The sequence below is a fragment of the Molossus molossus genome, unplaced genomic scaffold (assembly GCF_014108415.1).
Source record: "Molossus molossus isolate mMolMol1 unplaced genomic scaffold, mMolMol1.p scaffold_m16_p_11, whole genome shotgun sequence".
Classification (NCBI taxonomy): Eukaryota; Metazoa; Chordata; class Mammalia; order Chiroptera; family Molossidae; genus Molossus; species Molossus molossus.
Genome location: NW_023425346.1, coordinates 40,275,506 through 40,299,550, shown reverse-complemented (window position 1 = coordinate 40,299,550; position 24,045 = coordinate 40,275,506). Strand labels below are relative to the sequence as shown.

Genomic DNA, 24,045 nt, shown 5'->3' with positions numbered 1-24,045 from the left:
GATTCTCATAGGGTGTATTTCATTGAAGCATAAAGACAAGTTTTTTTTTTTTTTATCCTCACCTAAGGACATTTTCGCATTGATTTTCAGATACAGCAGAAGAAAGAGAGGGAGGAAGAGAGAAAGAAACATCGATGTGAGAGACACATTGACTGGCTGCCACCCACATGACCCCAACCAGGTCCGAGAACATACTGCAACTGAGGTACGCGCCTCTAGCACGGACCAAACCGGGGACTCTCTGGTCTGCAGGCCGACGCTCTAACCACTGAGCCAAACTAGCCAGGGCATAAAGACAAGTTTAATAGCTTGTTTTAGACTCAGATGAGATTATGGCTTTGATTTCCTAACATTTGGATAAATTAATCTTATAGATGAGCAGATGATATGATACTGTATATAGAGAACCCTAAAGATTCCACCAAAAAACTACTAGAACTGATAAATGAATTTGGTGAAGTAGCAGAATATAAAATAAATATCCAGAACTCAGTTGTGTTTTTATACACCAAAATGAAAACTAAGGAAAACTAAGAAAACAATCCTATTCACAACTGCTTCAACAATAAAAAAAATACCTAGGAATAAATTTAATTGAGGATGTGAAAGACCTGTACTCAGAATTATAAGACACTGAAGAAAGAAACTACAGAAGATACAAATAAGTGTAAGCATATACTGTGTTCATGGGTAGGAAAAATTAACATCTTTAAAATGTTTAAACTACTCAAAGCAATTTAAAGATTCAACACAATTCCTATCAAAATACCAACGGTGTATTTCACAAAACAAGAACAAATATTTCAAAAACTTATATGAAACCAAAAAGAACCCAAATAGCCACAGCAATCCTGAGAAAGAAGAACAAAGTTGGAGGAATCATACTACCTGATATCAAATACTACAAGGCTATAGTTATCAAAACATTATGGTACTGGCATAAAAACAGATCAATGTTTTGATCTATTTAGATCAGTAGAACAGAATAGAGAGCCCAGAAGTAAACCCACATCAATATGGTCAATTAATATTTGACAAAAGAGGCAAAAACATACAATGAGGTAAAGACCACCTATTCAATAAATGGTGTTGGGAAAATTGGATGGATACATGCAAAAAAAGGAAACTAGACCACATTCTTACACCATACACAAGAATAAACTCAAAATAGATTAAAGACTTAAATGTAAGATTCAATAACATAAAAATCCTAGAAGAAAACATAGTAAAATCTGACATTTTTCTTAGCAATATGTTTTCTGATATATCTCCTTGGTCAAGAAAAAAAATAAACAAATGAGACTACATCAAACTAAAAAGTTTTTTTTTCCAGCCAAGGAAATCATCAACAAAATGAAAATACAACCTACTGAATGGCAGAACATATTTGCCAATGATATATATATCTGATAAGGGTTTAATATCCAAAATTTATAAAGATATACAAAACTCAACATCAAAAATAAATAAATAAATAATCCAACTGAAAAATGGGCAAAGGACCTAAAGAAACACTTTTTGAAAGAGCACATACAGATGGCCAATAGACATGTGAAAAAATGCTCAATGTCACTAATCATCAGAGAAGTGCAAATTTCCACAATGAGATATCACCTCACCCCTGTCAGAATCGTTATCATCAATATATCAACAAACAACAAGCCTTGGCAAGGATGTGGAGAGAAGTGAACCCTTGTGTGCTGTTGGTGGGAATGCAGTTTGGTGCAGCCACTGTGTAAACAGTATGGAGTTAACCTTAAAAAATTAAAAATGGCCCCACGGGTGTGGCTCAGTGGTCGCGCATCAACCCATGCACCAAGAGGTCACCGGTTCGATTCCTGGTCAGGGCACATGCCCAGGTTGAGGGCCATATTCCCAGTGGTGGGCATGCAGAAGGCGGCCAATCGATGTTTTCTCTCATCCCTATTTCTCTCTCTCCCTCTCCTTTCCTCTCTCTCTAAAAAATCAATAAAGAAAAAAAATTTAAAATGGGACAGCCTTATGACCCAGCAATTCCACTTCTGGGAATATATCTAAAGAAACCCCAAACACTAATTTAAAAGAATATATGCACCCCTATGTTCATTGTAGTGTTATTTACAATATCCAAGATTTGGAAGCAGCCCAAGGGCCCATCAGTAGATGAGTGGATTAAAATACTGTGATACATTTACATGATGGAATACTACTCAGCCATAAGAAAGAAGGAACTCCTAACCTTTTGTAACAGCAGGGATGGACCTGGAGAGCATTATGCTAAGTCAAATAAGCCAATTAGAGGAAGACAAGTACCAGATGATTTCACTCATATGTGAAATCTAATGAACAAAATAAACTAATAAACAAAATAGCCTGATAGATACAAAGAACAGATTGACAGCCATCAGATTCGGGGCAGGTGGTGGTGGTGTGGTGGTTTGGAGGTCTGGGCAAAAAAGGTGAACAGATTAAGCAAAGGAAAAAGACCTCTTAGACATAGACAACAGTATGGTGATTACCAGAGGGAAAGAGGGTGGGGGAGGAAGAGGAGGGTAAAGGAGGAATAAATGGTGATGGAAGGAGACTTGAGTCTGGGTGGTGAACACACCATACAAAATACAGATGATGGATTACAGAATTGTACACCTGAAACCTATATAATTTTTTTTTTTTTCATCCTCACCCAAGGACACTTTTCCATTTTTTTGTTCAGATAGAGCGGGAGGGAGAGAGAGGAAGAGAGAGAGAGAGAGAAACCTCGATGTGAAGGGACACATCGAGTGGCTGCCACCTGCACGACCAACCAGGGCCGGGGACAAACTGCAACCGAGGTACATGCCCTTAGCGGGAACTGAACCCGGGTCTCTCTGTACCGCAGGCCGACGCTCCAACCACTGAGCCAAACTGGCCAGGGCTGAAACCTATATAATTTTCTTAACCACTGTCACCCCAATAAATTCAATAAAAAATTTAAAAAAATAAATAAAAGATTACTATAAAATGAAAAACAAATCAGCCTGGGCAGTGTGTCTCAGTGGATTGAACATCGTCCCGTGGACTGAAAGGTCCTGGTTTGATTCCTGGTCAGGGCACATGCCTGTGCTGCAGGCTCTGTCCTCAGTAGGGGGTGTGCAGGAGGCAGCCAATTGGTGTTTCTCTCTCACATAAATGTTTCTATCTCTCTCTCTCTCTAAAAAAATTTAATAAAAACATATTAAAAAAATTATATAGGTGTGACACGATTGTCTCATGCTCCATTTAGCTATGTTAGATCTGAAGCCCGTATGTAGCAAAAGCTATAGAGTGCTAACAAGGAATTTTTAAATTGTTTGATAGGCACATTAAATTTTATAATGTTGTTAATTCATGATTATTAGTCTATTATTTATTGCAACCTAAATCTGAATGCTATTTAAATTCCACAGTGATTTCAATAATTTTGTTATTCTGTATGTACATTGCCATAGCCCATAGTTTCATATTTTTTCAACTAAATTGTTTTCATTTATACACTACTTTTAGTAACTTTCAAGGTAACTATTTAATAGCCTATGGACTATTCTTTATATATGTTTTTTTTCTCTTAAAACAGAAATAATTATGTTTGTTAGAGAACATTTTTTAAAATCGAAGCAAGCAAAGAAAGTCAAGTTAATCTAGTTTTCCAACACTCAGAGATCTCGTCTGACAACATTGTATATAATTCAGACATATGCATATTGTTTATAAAAGTGAAAAAGTACTCTAGACATATCCATTATTTTTCTTCTTGATAAATCAGATCCAATATTCATTTTTTAAAAAAATATTTACTAACCTTCTATGTTTTACGTCATTGTATTAAATATTCTTTTTTAAAAAATAGGTTTTTATTGATTTTGTTGTTGTTGTTGTTGTAGAGAGAAAGGGAGAGAGAGATAGAAACATCGATGTGAGAAAGAAACATTGATCGGCCTCCTCCTATACACCTGCTACTGGGATCGAGCCTGCAACCTGGGCATGTGCCCTGACTGGGAATCAAACAGGGACCTCTCAGTCCATGGGATAATGCTCAATCCACTGAGCCACACCAGCCGGGCTTAAATATTCTTTTATAATATTTTTTATTACTTGTATGGTATTACAATATATGATTGTACCATAAAAATTCAATCCATTACCTGTTTTTTGTTTTTTTTTTTCATTACCTGGTTTTGCACAGGTATTTATCATATTTTTTATATTTGTTTAAAAACTTTGAAATGAATCACTTTGTCACTATATTTTGAGTAATCCATGATTATTCGTTGAAGATGAATTCCTAGAAATGGAATTAGTGAGTCAAAGGTATGAAAAATTCTAAAGCTTTTCAGAATGTTAAAAGTCATAAAGTAGTTATTTTCAATGATATATGTATTGAAATACAATGTACCAGTATTAAATGTTGGTGAAACCTACAAAAGTAGGGGGCCAAATACATGGCAGGGGAAGATGGATTGACTGTGGGTGGTGGGCATACAATACAATATACAGATCGTGTATCACAGAAATGCACACTTAAAACTTATATTATCTAATTAACCAATGTCACCCCAATAAATTTAATAATAAAAAAATTAAAAATAGTTTTAACTGTATTGCTTTCTAGGAAAGTAGAAACAATGTATACTTTCACCAACAGACTATCATTTGGTTCATCATTTAGGCATGTTGATGAGGGCATTGGATATTGCGCACTCATGTGTGAATAGCACCAGTGTCTTGTTCATATTCTCATTCTCTTTCTCAATATTTATCTACATAGCATAGCTGCGTGGCATCACTGTTCTTCTGTGGCATTTTTTGCCAACAGAATTGGCAAAAAATGATGAAATAGATAAAAGCCAGCATTAGAAGCCAGTACTCAAGAGGCAGTGAATGGCCTCATAATTTTATTTAAAAACATTTGATTAAACAAACACATGTTCAACTGTTGCTTGATGAATACAAGATAGACAAAAGAGGGAAAGGGGCATAATAAATAACTGACATTTTCTTTCTTTTTTTTTTTTCCTCACCCGAGGACATTTTTCCATTTTGTTGTTCAGGTAGAGTGGGGGGGGGGGGGGGGCGGGGAGAGGAACAGAGAGAGAGAGAGAGAAACATCGACGTGAAGGGACACATCGAGTGGCTGCCACCCACACAACCGACCAGGGCCGGGGACAAACTGCAACCGAGGTACGTGCCCATAGCAGGAACCGAACCCGGGTCTCTCCCGACCGCAGGCTGACGCTCTAACCGCTGAGCCAAACCGGCCAGGGCTGACATTTTCTTACTTGATGAACTCACAGGTTAAAACACTGGAGTCTTGATTTCCAGGTGTCATTTTTCTCTGAGAATATAGTCTTAGACTTTTGAAAGTTTCAGTCCCTGGGCATGTCCAGTCTCAGGTTCTACATTTCTGGTCTGGGCTGGTTGTATATCAAGGGTGGTTAATAAGGGGAGAAATGCTGAGAAATAGGAGCATTATTATTTGAACACTAATGTGTTCACTTTGTCACAGTGGTTAAATGACCCACTTAAGCAATATTCAGGGTCATTGAAACTCCCACTTTCTCTTGGCATATTCCAACAGGGTTGTCCAACCTGACCTTGGAATTTATATTTGTTGGGGTTGGGGGTAATAGTTGCAGACTATCATCTTATTTTTTGTCATGTACATTTAGTATCTTTCTCTTAAAATAAAATGCATCATTAAAAACAATTACTTTATGACTTTTGAACCAAAAGCCACATTTTGCGATGATTTAACCTACTTTGGTTTGTTGTTGGAATAAAATGTATTTTAAATTCTCTTGGCTGTGGTGGAATGCATTTTATCGAGGAAAAACTATGGGTCCGGTTTCTATAGGTTATACTACTCAAAATTGGTCTTAGAGTTTGCCTTTGCTTAATTAATAACTCAGTCTGTATATTATCTATATGTTATGCTTGTTTAAATGTACTTGTGAAAAGTATATATAAGAAGAGTGGCTATGAATTTGTAGGTCAAGTCTTTTCTGTGAGTATTACTGTAGCCTACTTTTGCCTTCTTGATATAATTGTTTCAGCAATTGTGTAATGATGCATGAGGCTACATTTCTGATACTTTGGGAGACTAAAACATCTGGGTTTTACAAAATGAAGGAGTGAGACTCATTTGTGAGAGGTTTCTGTTCTTCACTGGGTGTGAAATCAAATTAATCTTGATTAAATTAAATTGGAGAAAGTGGAAGCCTGGCAGCTTGACAGATCTGTGTCCAAGACAATGGTTATTTTTAACCTGGATAATACAAATAGAATTTGTTATTAAAATAATAAAATATGTGTAGCTATAAGCAAAGACAAAATTAAAATTTCTATGGACAGGATTGCCGATTGAGAGGAATTATAACCCGTATTTTATACTTCAAATGAATTGTTTATCACAAGTTTTTTCTACACCTTATACCTTGAAGTTCAACTGTGGGTAAATATAGCCCTTTTAAGAAACCCTATCTTTAGACTTCCGGTCAAGATGGCGGCGTAGGGAAACGCAGTATCGCGTTCTCCCACAACCACATCCAAGTTACAACAAAACTACAGAACAACCATCATCCAAAACTGCCTGAAATCAAGCTGAATGGAAGTCCTACAACTACGGAATTAAAAAAAAAAAAAAAAAAGCAGCTACATCCAGACCGGTAGGAGGGGCGGCAGCGCAAGGGGTGGCGGCTGCGGCGCGGTGGCGCATCGGGCTGGTCCCACACCCACATGTGGCAGATAAAAATCAGGAGGCTCCTGCGGCTGGGAAGGTCCTTCCTGAGGACTGAGGGGTCCCTGTCCCACACCAGGTGCCCCGCTCAGGTTTCCAGTGCCAGGAAGAGAAGTCCCCATAACTTCTGGCTGGAAAAACCAGCGGAAACTGAGGCTCAGGGAAGCTGACCTGGCTGGAGCCCCAGGCAGCTCCCTAAAGGGCTGGCCCACGGACTTATCGGACTCTCTCCCTCTAAGCTCGGAGGGGAGGCAGCTCAAGGGGCACCAGAGAAATACAGGGAAGAACCGAGCTGTTTGGCACTGGAACGAGGGCTGGAGAGGGGGCTTCCTCGGGGACAAACGTGCTGTCAGAGGCCTTTGTTCCTTTGGTGAGCCCTTCCCTGGGGCGGCAGACAGTGGCCATATCTGGGACTCCAGCAACCTGGCTCACAATGGTAGCCCCGCCCTGCTGACTCCCTGAGGCCCCGCCCCACCCAACTTTCAGGCCCACCCAAGCTGTTGCCACTTGCTTAACCATAGGATTGGCCTGTCTTGGATCCTGCTTCAGGTTTTTCCTAAATTCTTTCAAACAAGCAGCATCGGGACTCAGCGAGCCCCATACCTCTCGTTAAGTAATACACTAAAACAAACACAGGGAGGCAGCCAAAATGAGGATACAGAGAAACAGGTCCCAAATGAAAGAACAGAACAAAACCCCAAGAAAAGAACTAAGCGAAATGGAGATAAGCAACCTAACAGATGCTGAGTTCAAAATACTGCTTATAAGGATGCTCAATGAACTCAGTGAGGGCCTCAAGACCATAAAAAAGGACCAGTCAGAAATGATCGCTGCACAGTTAGAAACGAAGGAGGCTTTAACTGAAATAAAGAATAATTTACATAGCTTCAATAATAGAGTACGTAAATCCAAGGAGCAAACCATCGATTTGGAATATAAGGAAGCAAAAAACGCCCAATCAGAACAGCAAAAAGAAAAAAGAATCCAAAAAAATGAGGAAAGTGTAAGGAGCCTCTGGGACAACTTCAAGCGTGCCAACATTCGCATTTTGGGGGTGCCGGAAGGAGAAGAGAGAGAACAAGAAATCGAAAACCTGTTTGAAACAATAATGGCAGAAAACTTTCCTAACTTGGTGAAGGAAACAGACATACAAGTCCAGGAAGCACAGAGAGTCCCAAACAAGATGAACCCAAGAGGCACACACCAAGACACATCATCATCAAAATGCAAAAGGTTCAAGACAAAGAGAGAATATTAAAAGCAGCAAGAGAAAGGCAGCTAGTGACCTACAAGGGAGTTCCCATTAGGCTGTCAGCTGATTTCTCAAAAGAAACTTTGCAGGCCAGAAGGGAGTGGCAAGAAATATTCAGAGTGATGAAAACCAAGAACCTACAACCAAAATTACTCTATCCTGCAAAGCTGTCATTTAGAATCGATGGACATATAAAAACTTTCCCAGACAAGAAAAAGTTAAAGGAGTTCATCACTACCAAACCGTTATTATATGAAATGATGAAGGGTCTTTTTAAAGAAAAAGATAAAATGTATGAACAAACAAAATGGCAATGAATACATATCTATCAACAATGGAATCTACAAACAAAATGAACAGGCAGAACAGGAACATTCTCATAGATACAGAGAACATTTTGTTGGTTGCCAGTTGGGAAGGGGGGTGGGGGAATGGGTGAAAAAGGTGAAGGGATTAAGAAGCACAAATTCATTTCTAGACTAACAACCCTCAAAGGGAAAGGGGTTGGGGGGGGGGGTGGGAAGAAATAAACCAAAGAACTTATATGCATAACCAATGGACACAGACAATAGTTTGGGAAAAGGTGGGAGGGGGGCGGGAGTGGGGAGGAAGGGGTCAATGGGGGAAAAATGTGGAACATCTGTAATACATTTTACATCCAACAATAAAGATGTGGAAAAAAAATAAAATAAAATAAAATAAAAAAGAAACCCTATCTTTAAAACTGAGACTATGGAGAACTAATAATGTAAGAAATTATAATCACCATGCTCACAGATTTATGTGTATTTGCCATATTAGTGCCTATAAAAAAACATAAAATTGAACATTGTTACTATCTAAAAAAAAACAAATGGAGAAAAAGTACCATCACTCTTCTAATTCATTGTTATAATTTCTTAATGATTACTGGTAGGTTTGAGGTGATGGTATAGTGTTTTTATGTGGTAATTAAAATTTGAGAAGCATTCATGATGGTTAATTAAGTGTTTCCTTGTGCTATTCCAAAGAAGTAGAACAGTTTTATCATTCTTGCTTTGGAACCTGTCATAATGTCTATATAAAGTAACTTTATTCATTTCAACTTTATGGCAATTTAAAACGTTCTTACTCTCCAAAATTGAAAAATAAAATCGGGTAACATGGAGGCAGATTTTAGCTAAATAGAAAGATTTAAAAAGTAATTAGAGCAAATAATGTGTTTGTAGATGATCTTGTCTTTACTGATTCAGTTCATTTGAGTTTGAGTTATTTTTTAGTGTGTTTGTTTGTTTTTGTCCTAAAAATGGCCCTTGGTGTTGAACATCTATCTGTTTTCAATGAACTGAGGAGAGTTCCTGTAGATGCTGGTCTCTGTTCACATTGGGTCTGCATCTCTTTAATCTCTACAGTCTTCATTATACTCTCCTTCCAAAGCACTATTAGGATGCTACATTAAAAAAAAAAAAAAAATCACTTCTCTTTCTTTTGCTTAGCTATCAAATAGGTATCTTTAGCTGTAAGTAAGAGAATACCCAACTCAAGTGAAAGCAACTTAAACAATTCAGTGATTTCTTATCTTATTTCCCACGAAGTGCAGAGGTAGAGAAGTCCAAGTATAGTGAAGCCTGGCTTTCTGCATTCTCTTGCCCTATCTTCCTGCAGGTTAGATGGCTCCCTACCAGACAACTGTTGTTCCACACCACAATACTGAGAAGCAGAAAGAGACCCTTTCTTCCTTGTGACTTGTCTTAAGAGCTAGGAAACCATTTCCCCCAGAAGCCTTTCCACATATCATTGGCCAGAACTGGGTCTTTTGTCCATGCTTATCCCAAACACTGGCCAGAGGAACAGGAAGCTTGTGAATGAACATTTGTGAATAGCTTAAGATTAATCAAGATTCACTCCCGGGCTGGAGAAAGCGCCCCTCCCCTGAAGGGGGAGCCTACGGAGGAAAGTAGATCTTGAATAAAAGCAGGTTCTGGTGGACAAGAGAAGGAGTAGAGGCAGTATCTTCTACAGTTACCTTTCCTTGCACTTTTTATGATGAAGATAATTATTTAAAACCTAGCATATCGGGTAGTCGAGTCATTACTTTTTACTTTTAACAGGCTGTTTTAACTTGATCATGATATCTCAAAAATTCCACTAGGAATTATATTGCCTCTTAAAATTAGTGGTGGATGGTTATAGGAATAAAGAATGGTTTAGGAGTCTTGGCATCATCCCCAAAATATACATTCCACCTCCAGAAAATACACATTACAAGCAAAAATTGAACTTTCTAGGCAAACTATTCTTTTAAAAAAATTGTAAGTAAAAACAGCAAGCTTTCTATGAAAATAACAATTGCAGCTTCCAAAGAAATCACTTAGCCTTCTCTTCTGAAAGATTCTGATTCCTTAACCCTCCTGTAAGAAATTCTGGAGCCATCACTCTCAGAACCTGCCATATTTTCACTTTCCTGTCACTCCTCAGGAGCATGAGGTCCAAGGTCTGCTTTCACCCTATGGGCCACTTTGTTGTTGATTCTACAGTTCAGTGAATTATGACCATACTCCTGAGAGCTCACTGTCATCTGGCTGTCAAGTCCCACCTGCATAGCCAGACTGGGCAGAGCCTGGGGACCCTGGAGGTGAGAGCTGCTCAGTGGATATTGATCCTGTGGGAAGAAAATGTACACACCCAAACAAAACCCAAGGAGCAGATTCTGTTGGCTAGAAATGAGTCAAGCCAGGGAGCTCCCTGTAAACCAGGATGAAAATCAAAGATAGATTTATTTTTGGACAACAGACTGGGGATGGGTGATGGGTGGGTGGGAAGACAGTTTCAGGAACCAGACAGATTAGATCTGATATTTGGATGGGTCTGATCTGGAAAGACAACGATGAAAAGTAAAGTCAACATATATTTTCTAGAGGATCAGATATAATTTGCTAATTGCATCAGCTAGCTTCAGGAAGCACTAATTATCATTTGGCTGAAAAGCTCCCTTCACTCTGAGAATATGCAGAGCAACTTTCGGCCACTTTATAAACACAATGTTTGGTTTCATAGACTTGTTTTTGTTGTTAAAGTATCTGTTACCCTTATGTATTTTATTTGCCACCATGGGCTGTCACCCCCCACCCCCAAATATATCTTGATGTATGGAACCAGTCTCTAGGGAAATGGCTTAAACACGACTACTAAGAAAACTAGTAGCTACACCCTGGTTGGTTTGGCTCAGTGGTTGGAGCATCGGCCTGCAGACCAGAGTCCAGGGTCGATTTCCACTAGGGGCACGTACCAAAAAAAGAAAGAAAGAAAACTGGTAACTAAATGAACTGTAAGTCAGTTTTGAATTTTTGGAATGATTCAAATAGGTAGAAATAGGGAGACAATCAGCCTTGGTCTGGTTGAATTCTCACAGCCCAATAATCGTCCTTTTCTAAATTACCTGTTTCATCTCACATCCTGGGAAATCATGATGAAATGATGTCAGTGGACTTCAGCATTTTGAGGCAGGAGATGACGGCGGGTGGGGATTGAGTAGCAATTATCTCATACTTCTGCAGGCTGAAATTCCCTGGAGTGTTAGAAGTGCCCAATAAACCTGGAAACTGTAAAATCATAGTGTGCTATTTTAAAGATAAACATTTTACAAAACAATTTAAATTAGAAAGCTTGGATGGACAAAAGAGCGTAAATTGCAGAGATCTGCCAAAGACCATTTGTTTAAAGATACTTTAAAACTTGCAAAAGTTTAGGATAATTTTAAAGTCTCCTTTAAAATTTTCTTTAAAATGATAGTCATTTTTTTCCCAAATTCAGAAAGGAGATAAGTGATCAGAATATTTTTCAATCTGTGTAATTTAACTCATTCTTACATCATAACCACCAGCAAAGCAGTTAAGGAAGAACTTCATAAGGTAAATGCTAACCCTTGTTATTTTATATAGCTAAGCTATTTTGTATAGATTTTTCTGTATAATCGAAAGATAAAGGTTTGATTAGGAAAGATAAATGTCCAGATTTGAATTTAGAAATGCAGATATATTAAATCTGATTTTGTTTGAGAGGCTAAGTAAGAATGACTACTTTGTTATTGTGAAGAGGTTATTATGTTAGAATATTACAATCCAGAAGACTCAGTATTTATATCGTGGTGGGAGTTTTCTCCCTCACAAACAGCACCCTAATGGAGATGCATGACGGTGCCATTAGTATTGCTGATGTGAATATTTGCCTCAAGATTTAAGCCTGCGGCTGTGGAAACTGCTATAAAGACTCTAAAAATAATATTGTGAGTATTTATGTATGCTTTGTTTTAAGATGCTTTTTATTCCACATATACTGGAAAAATGACTTACAATTAATGCAATTGTGGTAATTGGAAAAAGCTGTTGAGATGAGGTTTCTGAAGTCAATAAGAAGAGCAAAATAGATGTGATCATTGTTCATGACATATTTGGTCTGAAATACTTGGTTTTAGTGTTATATTATCATTTCATACATTTAAGTGGTTTTAATGTTGTCACTAATGTGGCACCTAAATAATGCACGTAATATATAACAATGCAGTGAGTGCCACAAATTCTCCTGCTGCTATATTTATTTATAGCAACGTACACTGCTTAATGTGTGCTTTTATTTGAAAAGCATTTTTATAAATGTTTGGTATTTGCACTTTCTCTTTGAGAAAAATCTTGCACCACCATTCAGTATGAGAGATCGTCGAAGCAATTAGATTAGAAGCACTTCATTTACCAAAGGATTTAAACTATTTTTTAAAATTATGGGTAAGATTGCCTATAGATTATCTGACGTCCAGCTCAGTAGAAGCAACACTCAGACAGAGATTGTAACAAGTGATTTCTTGGGCAGTACTCTCCGAAGAAGGGTGGTAAGAGAAACAAACCAGGGGAGGGGAAATGTCTATGCAAAGAGGAGATCTCAGTGGGCAGGAGCTGCAATGTGCTCCCATAGTGCAACTCTGGAGCACAGATGGTATCACACAGGTGGTCCCATCTCAAGGTAAGTAGGCAGCCTTCTGTGCCCTCACATCAGATCATCAGTCATTGGTTGTGGATAGCCCTTGAAAGGGTGTAGGACAGTAGCCTCCTATGTGAGGTCGTTTCCAGTGGGTTCAGAGCAATTCTCCACGGAAGGAAGGTGTATCTTGGTAATGGGAATTCTAGCTAAGAAAGGTGATCTGTCATGGTTTCAACAGCATTCGTTATAGAGATGAATGACAATTTAAAAGAACAAAAAATTGTTGAACTTAGATTGTCACTTCCTGCTCCCCAGCACACATCCCCACACCCACCCTTTACTTAAAATCCCTTTGCTTATAGAAACAGTTTAAAAACATTAATGAGGACATGGACTTTAGGTCTATTCATTACTGTGACAATGGTGTGGTAATAGAGAATTTATGTGGCTAACTCTGCTATTAAAATGCATTTATGTTATCGTGAATGAAAATGAGTTCCTTGAGAGAGGATGAGAGATATTGCCCTTGAAGACCTGAAGGTGTTTTAAATGCCAAGTACACTCAGGCAAGCCTTTCTCCAGGTTCACTACCCCTATTTAAAATGCTTTATATGCGGAAGCCTTTGACTGTCTATACGTGCCTGACTGGTTCAGACAGAACAAGATGCTCAAGGGGTTCCATGAATGAACTCATTTCAAATTCTTTCTCTGCAACAGATTGTCATACTGAAGACCTATGGGGTATCCTTCTTCCTGGTTGAACACCTCTGATCCCCCATCCCCCATTGTCGAGCTGGTAGAGATTATCCTCTTTGAAAAAGAATTTGTTTTTCTTGCTGCTTACCAGAGTAATGAAATGCTTTACAGAAACTAGGTAGTCTGGGCAGTGTTGCTCAGTGGTTGAGTATCGACCCATGCACCAAGAGGTCACCGGTTTGATTCCTAGTCAGGACACATGCCCAGGTTGTGGGCTCGATCCTCAGTGGGGGGCATGCAGGAGGCGGCCATTCGATGTTCTCTCTCATCGATATTTCTCTCTCTCCCTCTCATTCTCTCTCTCTGTAAAACCAATAAAGGAAAAAAGAAAAGAAACTAGGTAAACTTGTGTGAAGACTGTGGAAATCCCATTAGTATCACTGGTTTAAAGAGGTTGTTATTGTTTTAAATTGTCAAATATTTTTCAAGGGCATAGAAGACATATGAAAAATTTTTTGAATTGTACAGATAACTTTAAAGTAGACCACCATTGACATAGTAGAAATAAACAATAGCAAATCTTCATCTTGGATCAAGGAAATATTTGTTGCTAATAATATTTCTTCTGATTGCATCTGTATTTAATTATTCCAATTTATTAAACAGGAATAATAATATGCAAATAATCTCAGAATAATAAAGAGACATTAATTCAGTTTAGAGTTCAAGCTGATATTGCAACCTTTTCACTCTGCATAGGGCTGTGCTAATAGAGTTGACTCTTGAAACAACAGGGCTTGGAACTGAGTGGGTCCACTTATATGAGGATTTTTTTTTAGTAAATACAGTCAGTACTTCCAGTCTGTGGTTTTGTATCTGCAAAATCAACCAGCCACAACTTTCCCAATTGCAGTTTCCTAACCGCAGATTCAAACAGTCAGATTAAAAATAGTGTTTTGGATCCTTGGTTGGTTGAATCTGCCAATGCAAAAAGCTGACTATGGAGTCAAAGCTATAGCTGGATTTTCAACTGTGCCAGGTAAGTGCCCTGTGTCATTCAAGGGGCAACTGTGCTTTACACAAAACACAAACCAGGTCCATGGCTAAGACTGTTTTGAAGTGAAAAGGGCATTTTGGAGCATGGTGGACATGCTATAGGTAAGATGACTTGATGAGATCCTTTTTACAAATGATTTCTCCAACGAGCCGAAATGTAATGCCATTGGTTCTTTTTACCACCAATGTCTACTCTTACCCCCAGAAAGTGAGACATTGAGAAGGTAAAGTGAAAGATAATTTTAGACGTACTTTTGAAGTCAAACCTTAAATGAAGTGCGTTCCTCAGGCCTTCATTTCCTTCATGTAGTTGCTCATTTAACTGTCTGTATTTGTATTTTCCTCCAGTCTAGAAATAGGAAATTGGTTAAATAAGCAAAATTTCTTTTTAATTTATATGTTTAATACTTTATTTCCCAGTGTTTCTAAATTTCATTTATTGGTCATTATTTTAAAAATATAGGCAAGATAGCCTGGCTAGTGTGGCTCAGTGGTTGAGCATCGACCCATGCACCAAGAGGTTGCCAGTTCAATTCCTGGTCAGGGCACATGCCCAGGTTGTGGGCCCAATCCCCAGAGTAGGGCATGTAGGAGGCGGCCAATCGATGTTCTCTCTCATCAATGTTTCTCTCTCTCTCTCTCCCTTCCTCTCTCTAAACCAATAAAGAAAAAAAAAATATATATATGTATAAGCAAGATAGAGTAAATATTTTAACAATACTATGTCTCATTGTAAAACTTCTTTGAATTATGCCTGCAACTTATGGAAAGACCAAATAAAAGATTAAAAGAACCAATTATATTAGAATTTAGAACCTTTTCAATAGCCAGCGTTTAATTTGGCTAATGTGTCAAAAAAAAAAAAAAGAATGAGAGAGACTTCATTTTATGTAATCATTATCACTTGCTAATAGCTTAAACAGTTTGAAGTCCCTCAAACCCCATGATTGCTTAACAAAATGTTGTGACACTTTTCTTGCTTCCAGAAACTTTCTACTAAGTGAAGAAGACCACTGGATTTACCAGGCTGTTTTGGGTCAGTATCCTGGAGATCTCTGTGGCAGAAGGACTCTGTGTCTAGACATGTTACAAAGATATTTCCCTCACAAATCCAGGCATGCTTTGGTGAGTCCTGGAAAGTTCAATTGTTTTCATGGTCCATCATTATTAAATAAAAAATATATATTAGCCCTGACTGGTTTGGCTCAGCAGTTAGAACGTCAGCCCACGGACCAGAGAGTCCCAGGTTTGGTTCTCACTAAGGGCACGTACTTCAGCTGCAGTTTGTCCCTGGTCCCAGTTGGGGTCGTGTGGGTGGTGACCCATCAATGTGTCTCTCTCTCACATCAAAGTTTCTCTCCCCCCTCACCCCACCACTTTATCTGAGGATAAATGCAAAAATGTCTTTAGGTGAGGATTAAAAACAAAATAAATAAAAATTTAAAATATGTATGTATACATATATTTTAAATGGTGCTCTAAAATTTAGTTTTTCCTAGATTCCAGAAAATTATAGGGTTATAGGTTGAAAGCCTCATATTTCGAGTCTGTATGGTCCTTAAGAAAGTGGGTGACCCCTCCGGCAACATTTCCTTTTCTGTGCTAACTTGCCCCAGAGATCACTGAGGCTCCCGGCGCCTCTGCTGGCATTCGAGCTCCGGGGTCTGCTTGTTCACCTGCCCAGCGCCACAGGCTCCCTCACCGCTGGCCTTGCCCAACAGTGGACCGCCGGCTCCTTCACCCAGGGCTCCACGCCTCAGTCCTTCTAGTCGTGGGCAAGCCAACGCTTGCCCTGTGGGCTGGTTCTTACCTGCACGGGCCCCATCACCACAATTCTGCTTGATCCCGCTGCAGGTGTCTGAAACACAGAGGCCTCAAATTCAGAGTCATGATTGAAATTTCCCTGAGCCTGAAAAATTATTGTTTTATTTTCTAGTTGACAAGACAAGAAAACAGAAGTTACCATGTCACTATTAGTTTTATAATAACTCACCTTAAAATATATACGTAAACAAATATGCATAGACGCTTAACTTTTAAATGGGCCATTGTTATACTTACTTTATAGATGAAGAAATTGAAGCAAAGGCCACACAGCCAGTATGACCATCATCTGTGCTCTCCCCCACCCTCCCCAAATTATTTGTTTTAATTTTGAGTTACAAAGAACAAATACATTATATATATATATATATATATATATATATATATATATATATATATTAGCTTTGGCCAGTGTGGCTCAGTTGGTTGGAGCATCGTCCTGTACACCGAAAGGTTGCAGGTTCAATTCCCAGTCAGGACATGTACCTAGGTTGTGGGTTCAGTCCCCGGTTGAGGTGCATACAAGAGGCAACCAATTAATGTTTCTCTTGCACATCAATGTTTCTCTTTCTCTGAAAAAATTTTTTAAAACATTATATAACAATTCACTTTAGAATTTTTAAAAGTCTTAATTTATTAAATTAGATCTTTCTTTTTATTCCTTGTTAAATCTAGTTGCTTCTGTGACCAGCTGTCATTTTTGTCCTTGTAGACTTTTATATTTGCCTACTATTTACATAATATTTTTACATTTACTTTTTACATAGGGTTGATTAGTATGCATTTTTGCATGGTGTATGCTTCCTTTCTTAATGTTTGACAGGTTTGAAGTATATTTTTGGGTTTTGGGAACAAAGCTAAAAAGCTTACAGAACAGATTTTGCAGCTGATGTTTGGTTTAAGTGAAGCCATAGCCTGTTTCATCATGTACCTAATTAACCATGCCTAAATTGTTATTTTAGGTTGAACCAACTTATTCCTGCTTGCTACCTTCTTTTTATTTTTTTAAGTATGTTTTTATTGATTTTTTTTGAGAGTGAGGAAGGGCGAGACGTAGAAACATTGATAGGAGAGAGAAACATGGATCAGCTGCCTCTTGCATGTCCCCTGTTGGGGATTAAACCTGAAACCCAGGCATGTGCCCTGAACAGGAATTGAACCGAGACCTCTCAGTCCATGAAACGACACTCAATCCACTGAGCCACACTGGCCAGGCATACGTTCTTTTTTTACACCATTTAGAGGTTAAATAATCTATCAGATTCAGAGGTATTGTCTATACTGGCAAAATAAAGAATTATTTACACCAGTGCTTCTCATTTCCAGGAGACACACCTTAATATAATAAGCATTTCAGAATCACCTACGGAGATTTCCCCAACTACTCAGGCTATCTCCATTCCTATTCCTCCCCTCAAGGCTGAGATCTCCCCTGGTTGGGGTTAAGGGCCAACAGGAACTTCTGGTATTGAAGTGAGAATGCCCTGTTTCTCAGGAGTGTGGCATGAGAAGGGCTAATGTCATTGCTACAGTTACTGCAAGTTCAATGATCTTCACAGCTGAATGTTTCAATAATCAAGGGCAAAGTGAGTTTTCACAATTATTGTAACAATTTTCTATGTTTATTAGCACATCAAACTGTAGCACTTAAACTAATTGTTAAAATACCAAAACTGACTTAAAGATGGAGTGTTTTTGAAAATATATAGAGAGGAAATAATATTTTCTGCTCATAGATCCAGTACCATGCAGAAGTGGAAGTTACTTTAGGGCCACCTGGTCTGGTTCCTTCCTATACAAGGAAACTATGGATGTTAAATGCCTGGTCCTCAGTCACCAGTTAGCCACAGGCTCAGCACTCTGGGACTGGAACCTGGTCCTAGTTGCTTTGTTCACTATTAAGATGTTTATCCCCAGTTTTTAAAAATCAGTTGTTATAATTCATTTTATTCTTTTTTGTAACAGTGACATAAAGCATAGAGTAACTTTTTGTATAAGTGTAATAATAACCATCCATCATCTTTTCAGGTCGAGCATGAGAAATATTGTGACCAATATCACTTTGCTAGGGAGCAGCGAAGGATCCTCATATCAAACTGGAATAAGAATAGGAGAGATTTTATACAGAAGGCTGTGCTGACACTTGCCGAGGCCTGCGCAGCTCATGAAACGGAGAGTGCACTGGCCAAGGACAGGAAACAGCAGCAGGAGTTGTGCGCGGATCTGAAAGCCAAGGTGAGATGCTTTGCAGAAGGTATTCCAGTATTTGCCTGGGTATTCATTTAAGAATCCACCTTTCCCTTTTGTTCAAAGCCAAATTAAAGTTCAAGTTCTCTAAAAAGCCTATGTTGAATAAAATTGTTAGTTCAAACCATCAACAATCAAGAGTTCCATGTGGTTCAACCTGGCGTTACTATAACAGGAGGTGCTATGGAAGTCTCGATGGGAAATGATAGCCAGCTCCGAACCAGAAACGCCGCGCAGCAGAGCGAGGTGCCACGTGAAAATGCACAGTGCAATCGCAAAGGGCATGTCTGATGCTGGTTCAGAGACGTAAGCCTCGCATTCACAATTCAGATGTTGCAGAAGGTCAACAGGAAAGAGAAACTGAAGACATGTTGGGAGAGCTGGATGGGCTGTGTGTGGGAGTGAAAGGGTGAGGAGATGGGGTTTCCTGCTTCCTCAGACCCGGCATGGGGCCTCAGGCACAGCTTGGAGAGTTTAGTGGGTTACCCCTGTGTTGGGAGCTTGAGGACTGGTGTCTGATGCTCACAGAGAAACACAGAGGAGCTGCCTCAGTAGCAGGACGGGACACAAGAGAGGCTGCTGTGTTGGGAGTGACTGGTCACCGGTGCCTGAGTGCTGGAGGCCCGTGTGGATGTGGCCTCTCTGGGAGTGTTGGCAGAGCCATTAAAACAAATCGCATTGAGGTGTAGCATGCATACAGTCAGGTGCACAAATCTTGACTGATTGATAAAGGGCATGGTGAGAGGATGGTGGCACAACAAGACATTTTATTCTCTCGATAGAAAAAAAATAAACCCTGGTAGACATTACACAGTAGCAATCAATAGCATATAAAAACAAACGTCTCTATTTTAAAACACTGGAGGAAAAATGCCTGCTCTGCATTTTTCTAAACAAAAAGATATATGTATTTTTTTGCCATTGCCTAAGCTTGGGACCTAAAAAGAATGGAAACTGCATCGAGTCTGATCTACCACAAGCTACAGAGCCAATGTATGCTTCTTTCTCCATCACGGGTGATAAGAAGCCCACACACAGGGGTCAGGGGCAAAGCATGTTCTTTTTATTTATCCTCACCCGAGGACATTTTTCCATTTTTTGTTCAGAGAGTGTGGGAAGGAGAGAGAGGAAGAGAGAGAGAGAGAGAAAAAAACCATCAACGGGAAAGGGACATGTCGAGTGGTTGCCACCCGCATGACCAACCAGGGCCGGGGACAAACCGCAACCAAGGTACGTGCCCTTAGCGGAAACTGAACCTTGGTCTCTCTGGACCGCAGGCTGACGCTCTAACCGCTGAGCAAAACCAGCCGGGCACAAGGCATGTTCTTATATACTCCTGTCCTGTTTATATTCATTGTGCACACATTATCATTAGACCTTGAGTTATATTGTAGGTGACATTTTCTTTTTATTGTATTGCATTGAGGTGAACGTACATGCAGTGAAGTACACAGAACATAAGTGTACTATTGAATGTTTTGTAAGTATATGTTACCCCATGAAAGTACCACTGAAATCAAGATACAGAACATTTCCGCCCTGGCCGGTTTGGCTCAGCGGTTAGAGCGTCGGCCTGCGGTCCGGAGAGATCCGGGTGTGGTTCCTGCTAAGGGCACGTACCTCGGTTGCAGTTTGTCCCCGGCCCTGGTTGGTCGTGCGGGTGGCAGCCGCTCGATGTGTCCCTTTCACATCGATGTTTCCCTCTCTCTCTCTTCCTCTCTCTCCCTCCCACTCTATCTGTACAAAAAATGGAAAAATGTCCTCGGGTGAGGATAAAAAAAAAAAGATACAGAACATTTCCTGTAGCTCACAAGGCTCCCATGAGTCTCTTTTTTAGTGTATACTAACCCCCACTCAACCACTATTCTAAATTCATCACCATAAGTTAGTTTTGCTTACTCATGAATTTCATATAAATCATATCATACAGTGTATACTCTTTTGTATTTCTTTTGCTCATCATATCGACAAGTTTTGTGTTTGTTTCATGTTGGAATTATTTGTTCTTCTTTATAACAGGGTAGTATTTCACTTTATTCATATACTACAATCTATATGTTCCCTTTTTAATGAAAACTTGAATTATTTCCAGGTTTTTCTATAATGGTAATGGTGTTACATACATTCTCAAACATGTCTTATGGTGGATATATGCACTCATTTCTTTTTTTAATTTAACTTTTTTTATTTTTCAATTAAATCTTAACATTCCATATTATTTTGTATTAGTTTCAGGTGTACAGCATAGAGGTTCGATAATTACATACTTTGCAACGTTTTCCCGATATTTCTAGTATCCTTTTAGCACCATACATTGTTATTACAATGTTATTGACTATATTCCTGATGCTGTGCTTTATATCCTTGTGGCTATTTTGTAACTACCAATTTGTACTTCTTAATCCCTTCATATTTTTACCCAGTCACCCAAGCCCCCTCCCTTCTGGCAACTATAAATCTTTTCTCTGTGTGTATGAGTCTGTTTCAATTTTGTATGTTCATTTATTTTGTTTTTTAGACTCTATAATAAATGAAATCATATGGTACTTGTCTTTTTCTGACTGACATATTCCACTTAGCATAACACTCTCCAGGTCCGTTCATGATGTCACAAAGGTAAGATTTTCTTCTTTTTTATGGCCGAGTAGTATTCCATTGTGTAAATGTACAACAGTTTTTTATCCACTCGTATATCAGTGAGCACTTGGGTCGCTTCCATAGCTAAATAATGCTGCAATGAACATAAAGGTGCATTGTTCTTTCAAATTAGTGTTTTGGGTTCCTTCTAATGTATACTGGAAGTGGGATTGTTGGGTCATAAGGCAGTTCTATTTAATTTTTTGAGGACCCTCTATACTGGTTTCCACAGTGGCTACACCAATCTGCATTCCCACCAACAGTGCATGAAGGTTCCATTTTCTCCACATCTTCGCCAATACTTGTTATTTGTTGATTTATTGATGATAGCCATTCTGACAGGTGTAAGGTGGTATCTCATTGTGATTTTAATTTACATTTCTCTGATAAGTGATCTTGAGCATATTTTCATATGTCCATTGGCTATCTGCTCTCTTTGGAGAAATGTCTATTCAGGTCCTTGACCCATTTTTTAATTGGAAATTGTGTGTGTGTGTGTGTGTGTGTGTGTTGAGTTATATAAGTTCTTTATAGTTTTGGATATTTACCCTTTATCAGATGTATCATTGGCAAATATGTTCTTCTAGTCAGTAAGTTGTCTTTTCATTTTGTTGATGGTTTTCTTTGCTGTGCAAAAGCCTTTTTAGTTTGAGGTACTCTCACTTGTTTATTTTTTCTTTTGTTTCCCTTGCCCAAGGAGAAATATTAGAAACATATTGCTAAGAGATGTTACTGCTTATGTTTTCTTCTAGGATTTTTATAGTATCAAGTCTTACATTTAAGTCTTTTATCTATTTTGAGTTTATTCTTGTATATGGTGTAAGAGGTGGTCTAGTTTCATTTTTTTGCATGTATCTGTCCAATTTTCTCAACACCATTTATTGAGTAGACTAAGTTTACCCCATTGTGTATTCTTGCCTCCTTTGTCAAATATTAATTGGCCATATAAATGTGGATTTATTTTGGGCTCTCTATTCTGTTCCATTGATCTAAAGATCTGTTTTTATGCCAATACCATTTGTGTTTTGATTACTATAGCCTTGTTGTAAAGTTTGATATCAGGTAGCATGATACCTCCAACTTTGTTCTTCTTTCTCAAAATTGTGAAGGCTATTCAGGGTCTTTTGTGATTCCATATACATTTTTGGAATATTTTTTCTAGTTTTGTGAAATATGCCATTGGTATTTTGATAGGAATTGTGTTGAATCTATAGATCGCTATGGGTAGCATAGACATTTTAATGATATTAATTCAACCTGTCTGTGCATGGTATATATGTCGTTTTATTTGTATTTTCTTTAGTTTCTTTCTGCGGTATCTTATAATTTTATGAGGACAGGTATTTTACATCTTGGTTAAGTTTATTCCTAGATATTTCTTTTTTTTTTTTTATGTAATTGTAAATGGGATTGTTTCCTTTTCTGATAGTTCATTATTGATATATAAAATACAATCTATTTCTGAATTTTTATTTTGTATCCTGCCACTTTACTGAGTTCATTGATTAGTTCTAGATGTTTCTGGTGGAATCTTTAGGGTTTTCTATAATACAGCATCCTGTCATCTGCAAATAATGACAGTTTTATTTCTTTGTTTCCAATTTGGGTGCTTTTTATTTCTTCTTCTTATCTGATTGCTGTGGCTAGGATTTCCATTACTATGTTGAATAAAAGTAGTAAAAGTGGACATCCCTGTCTTGTTCCAGATCTTAAGGTAAATGCTTTTAGATTTTCCCCATTGAGTATTATGTTGGCTGTGGGTTTGTCATATATGGCCTTTATTACATTGAGGTATGTTCCCTCTATTCACACTTTGCTGAGAGTTTGTCAAAAGCTTCCTCTGTATTTATTGATATAATAATATGATTTTTATTCTGCATCTTGTTTATGCGATGTATCACATTAATTGATTTGCGGATATTGTGGCAACCTTCTTCCCAGGAGTAAATCCCACTTGATCATGGAAAATAATATTTTTAATATATTACTGAATTCTGCGTGCTAATACTTTGTTGAGTATTTTTATATCTATGTTCATTAGGTGTATTGTCTTATAATTTTCTTTCTTTGTAGTATCTTTGTCTGGTTTTAGAATTAGGATAATTAGAATAATGCTGAATAATTTGTGAAATGAGCTTGTGAGTCTTCCCTTCTTTTGAATTTTTGGGAATAGTTTGAGAAGGATAAGTGTTAGTTCTTCTTTGAATGTTTGGTAAAATTCTCCTATGAAGCCATCTGGTCCAGGACTTTTGTTTGTTGGGAGTTTTTTCATTACTGCTTTGATTTCATTAGTTGTAATCAGTCTGTTTACAGATGTGAGATTTTCTGTTTCTTCTTGATTTAGCTTTGGAAGATTTTGCTTCTAGAAATTTAATTATTTGTTCCAGATTGTCCAATTTGTTGGCATGTAGTTGTTCATGATATTTTCTTATAATCCTTTATATTTCTGTGTTGTCAGTGGTTACTTCCCTTTCACTTCTGATTTTATTCATTTGGGTCCTTGTGCACTCATTTCTGTTGAATAAATTCTTAGGTGGAATTGCTGGATTATAAGACTCATGTGTGTTTATTTTTAGTCAATATTTCCAAATAGTCATTCAAAGTGCTTGCAGAAATTTGCAGCCAGTTTCAGTTGCTCCTCATCCTCACC

The 24,045-nt window shown here is 38.2% G+C and overlaps 1 protein-coding gene across 2 annotated transcripts in view; it reads left to right on the top strand.

Moving 5' to 3' along the window:
* CCDC148 (coiled-coil domain containing 148) overlaps window positions 1–24,045 on the top strand; it is a 181,514-nt gene that overhangs the window by 24,878 nt on the left and 132,591 nt on the right. For both annotated transcript variants that reach the window (XM_036254893.1, XM_036254894.1), the window contains 2 exons: window positions 15,674–15,812; window positions 18,540–18,746. In XM_036254893.1, the coding sequence (XP_036110786.1) occupies window positions 15,674–15,812; window positions 18,540–18,746 (346 nt within the window). The remainder of the gene's footprint in view (window positions 1–15,673; window positions 15,813–18,539; window positions 18,747–24,045) is intronic.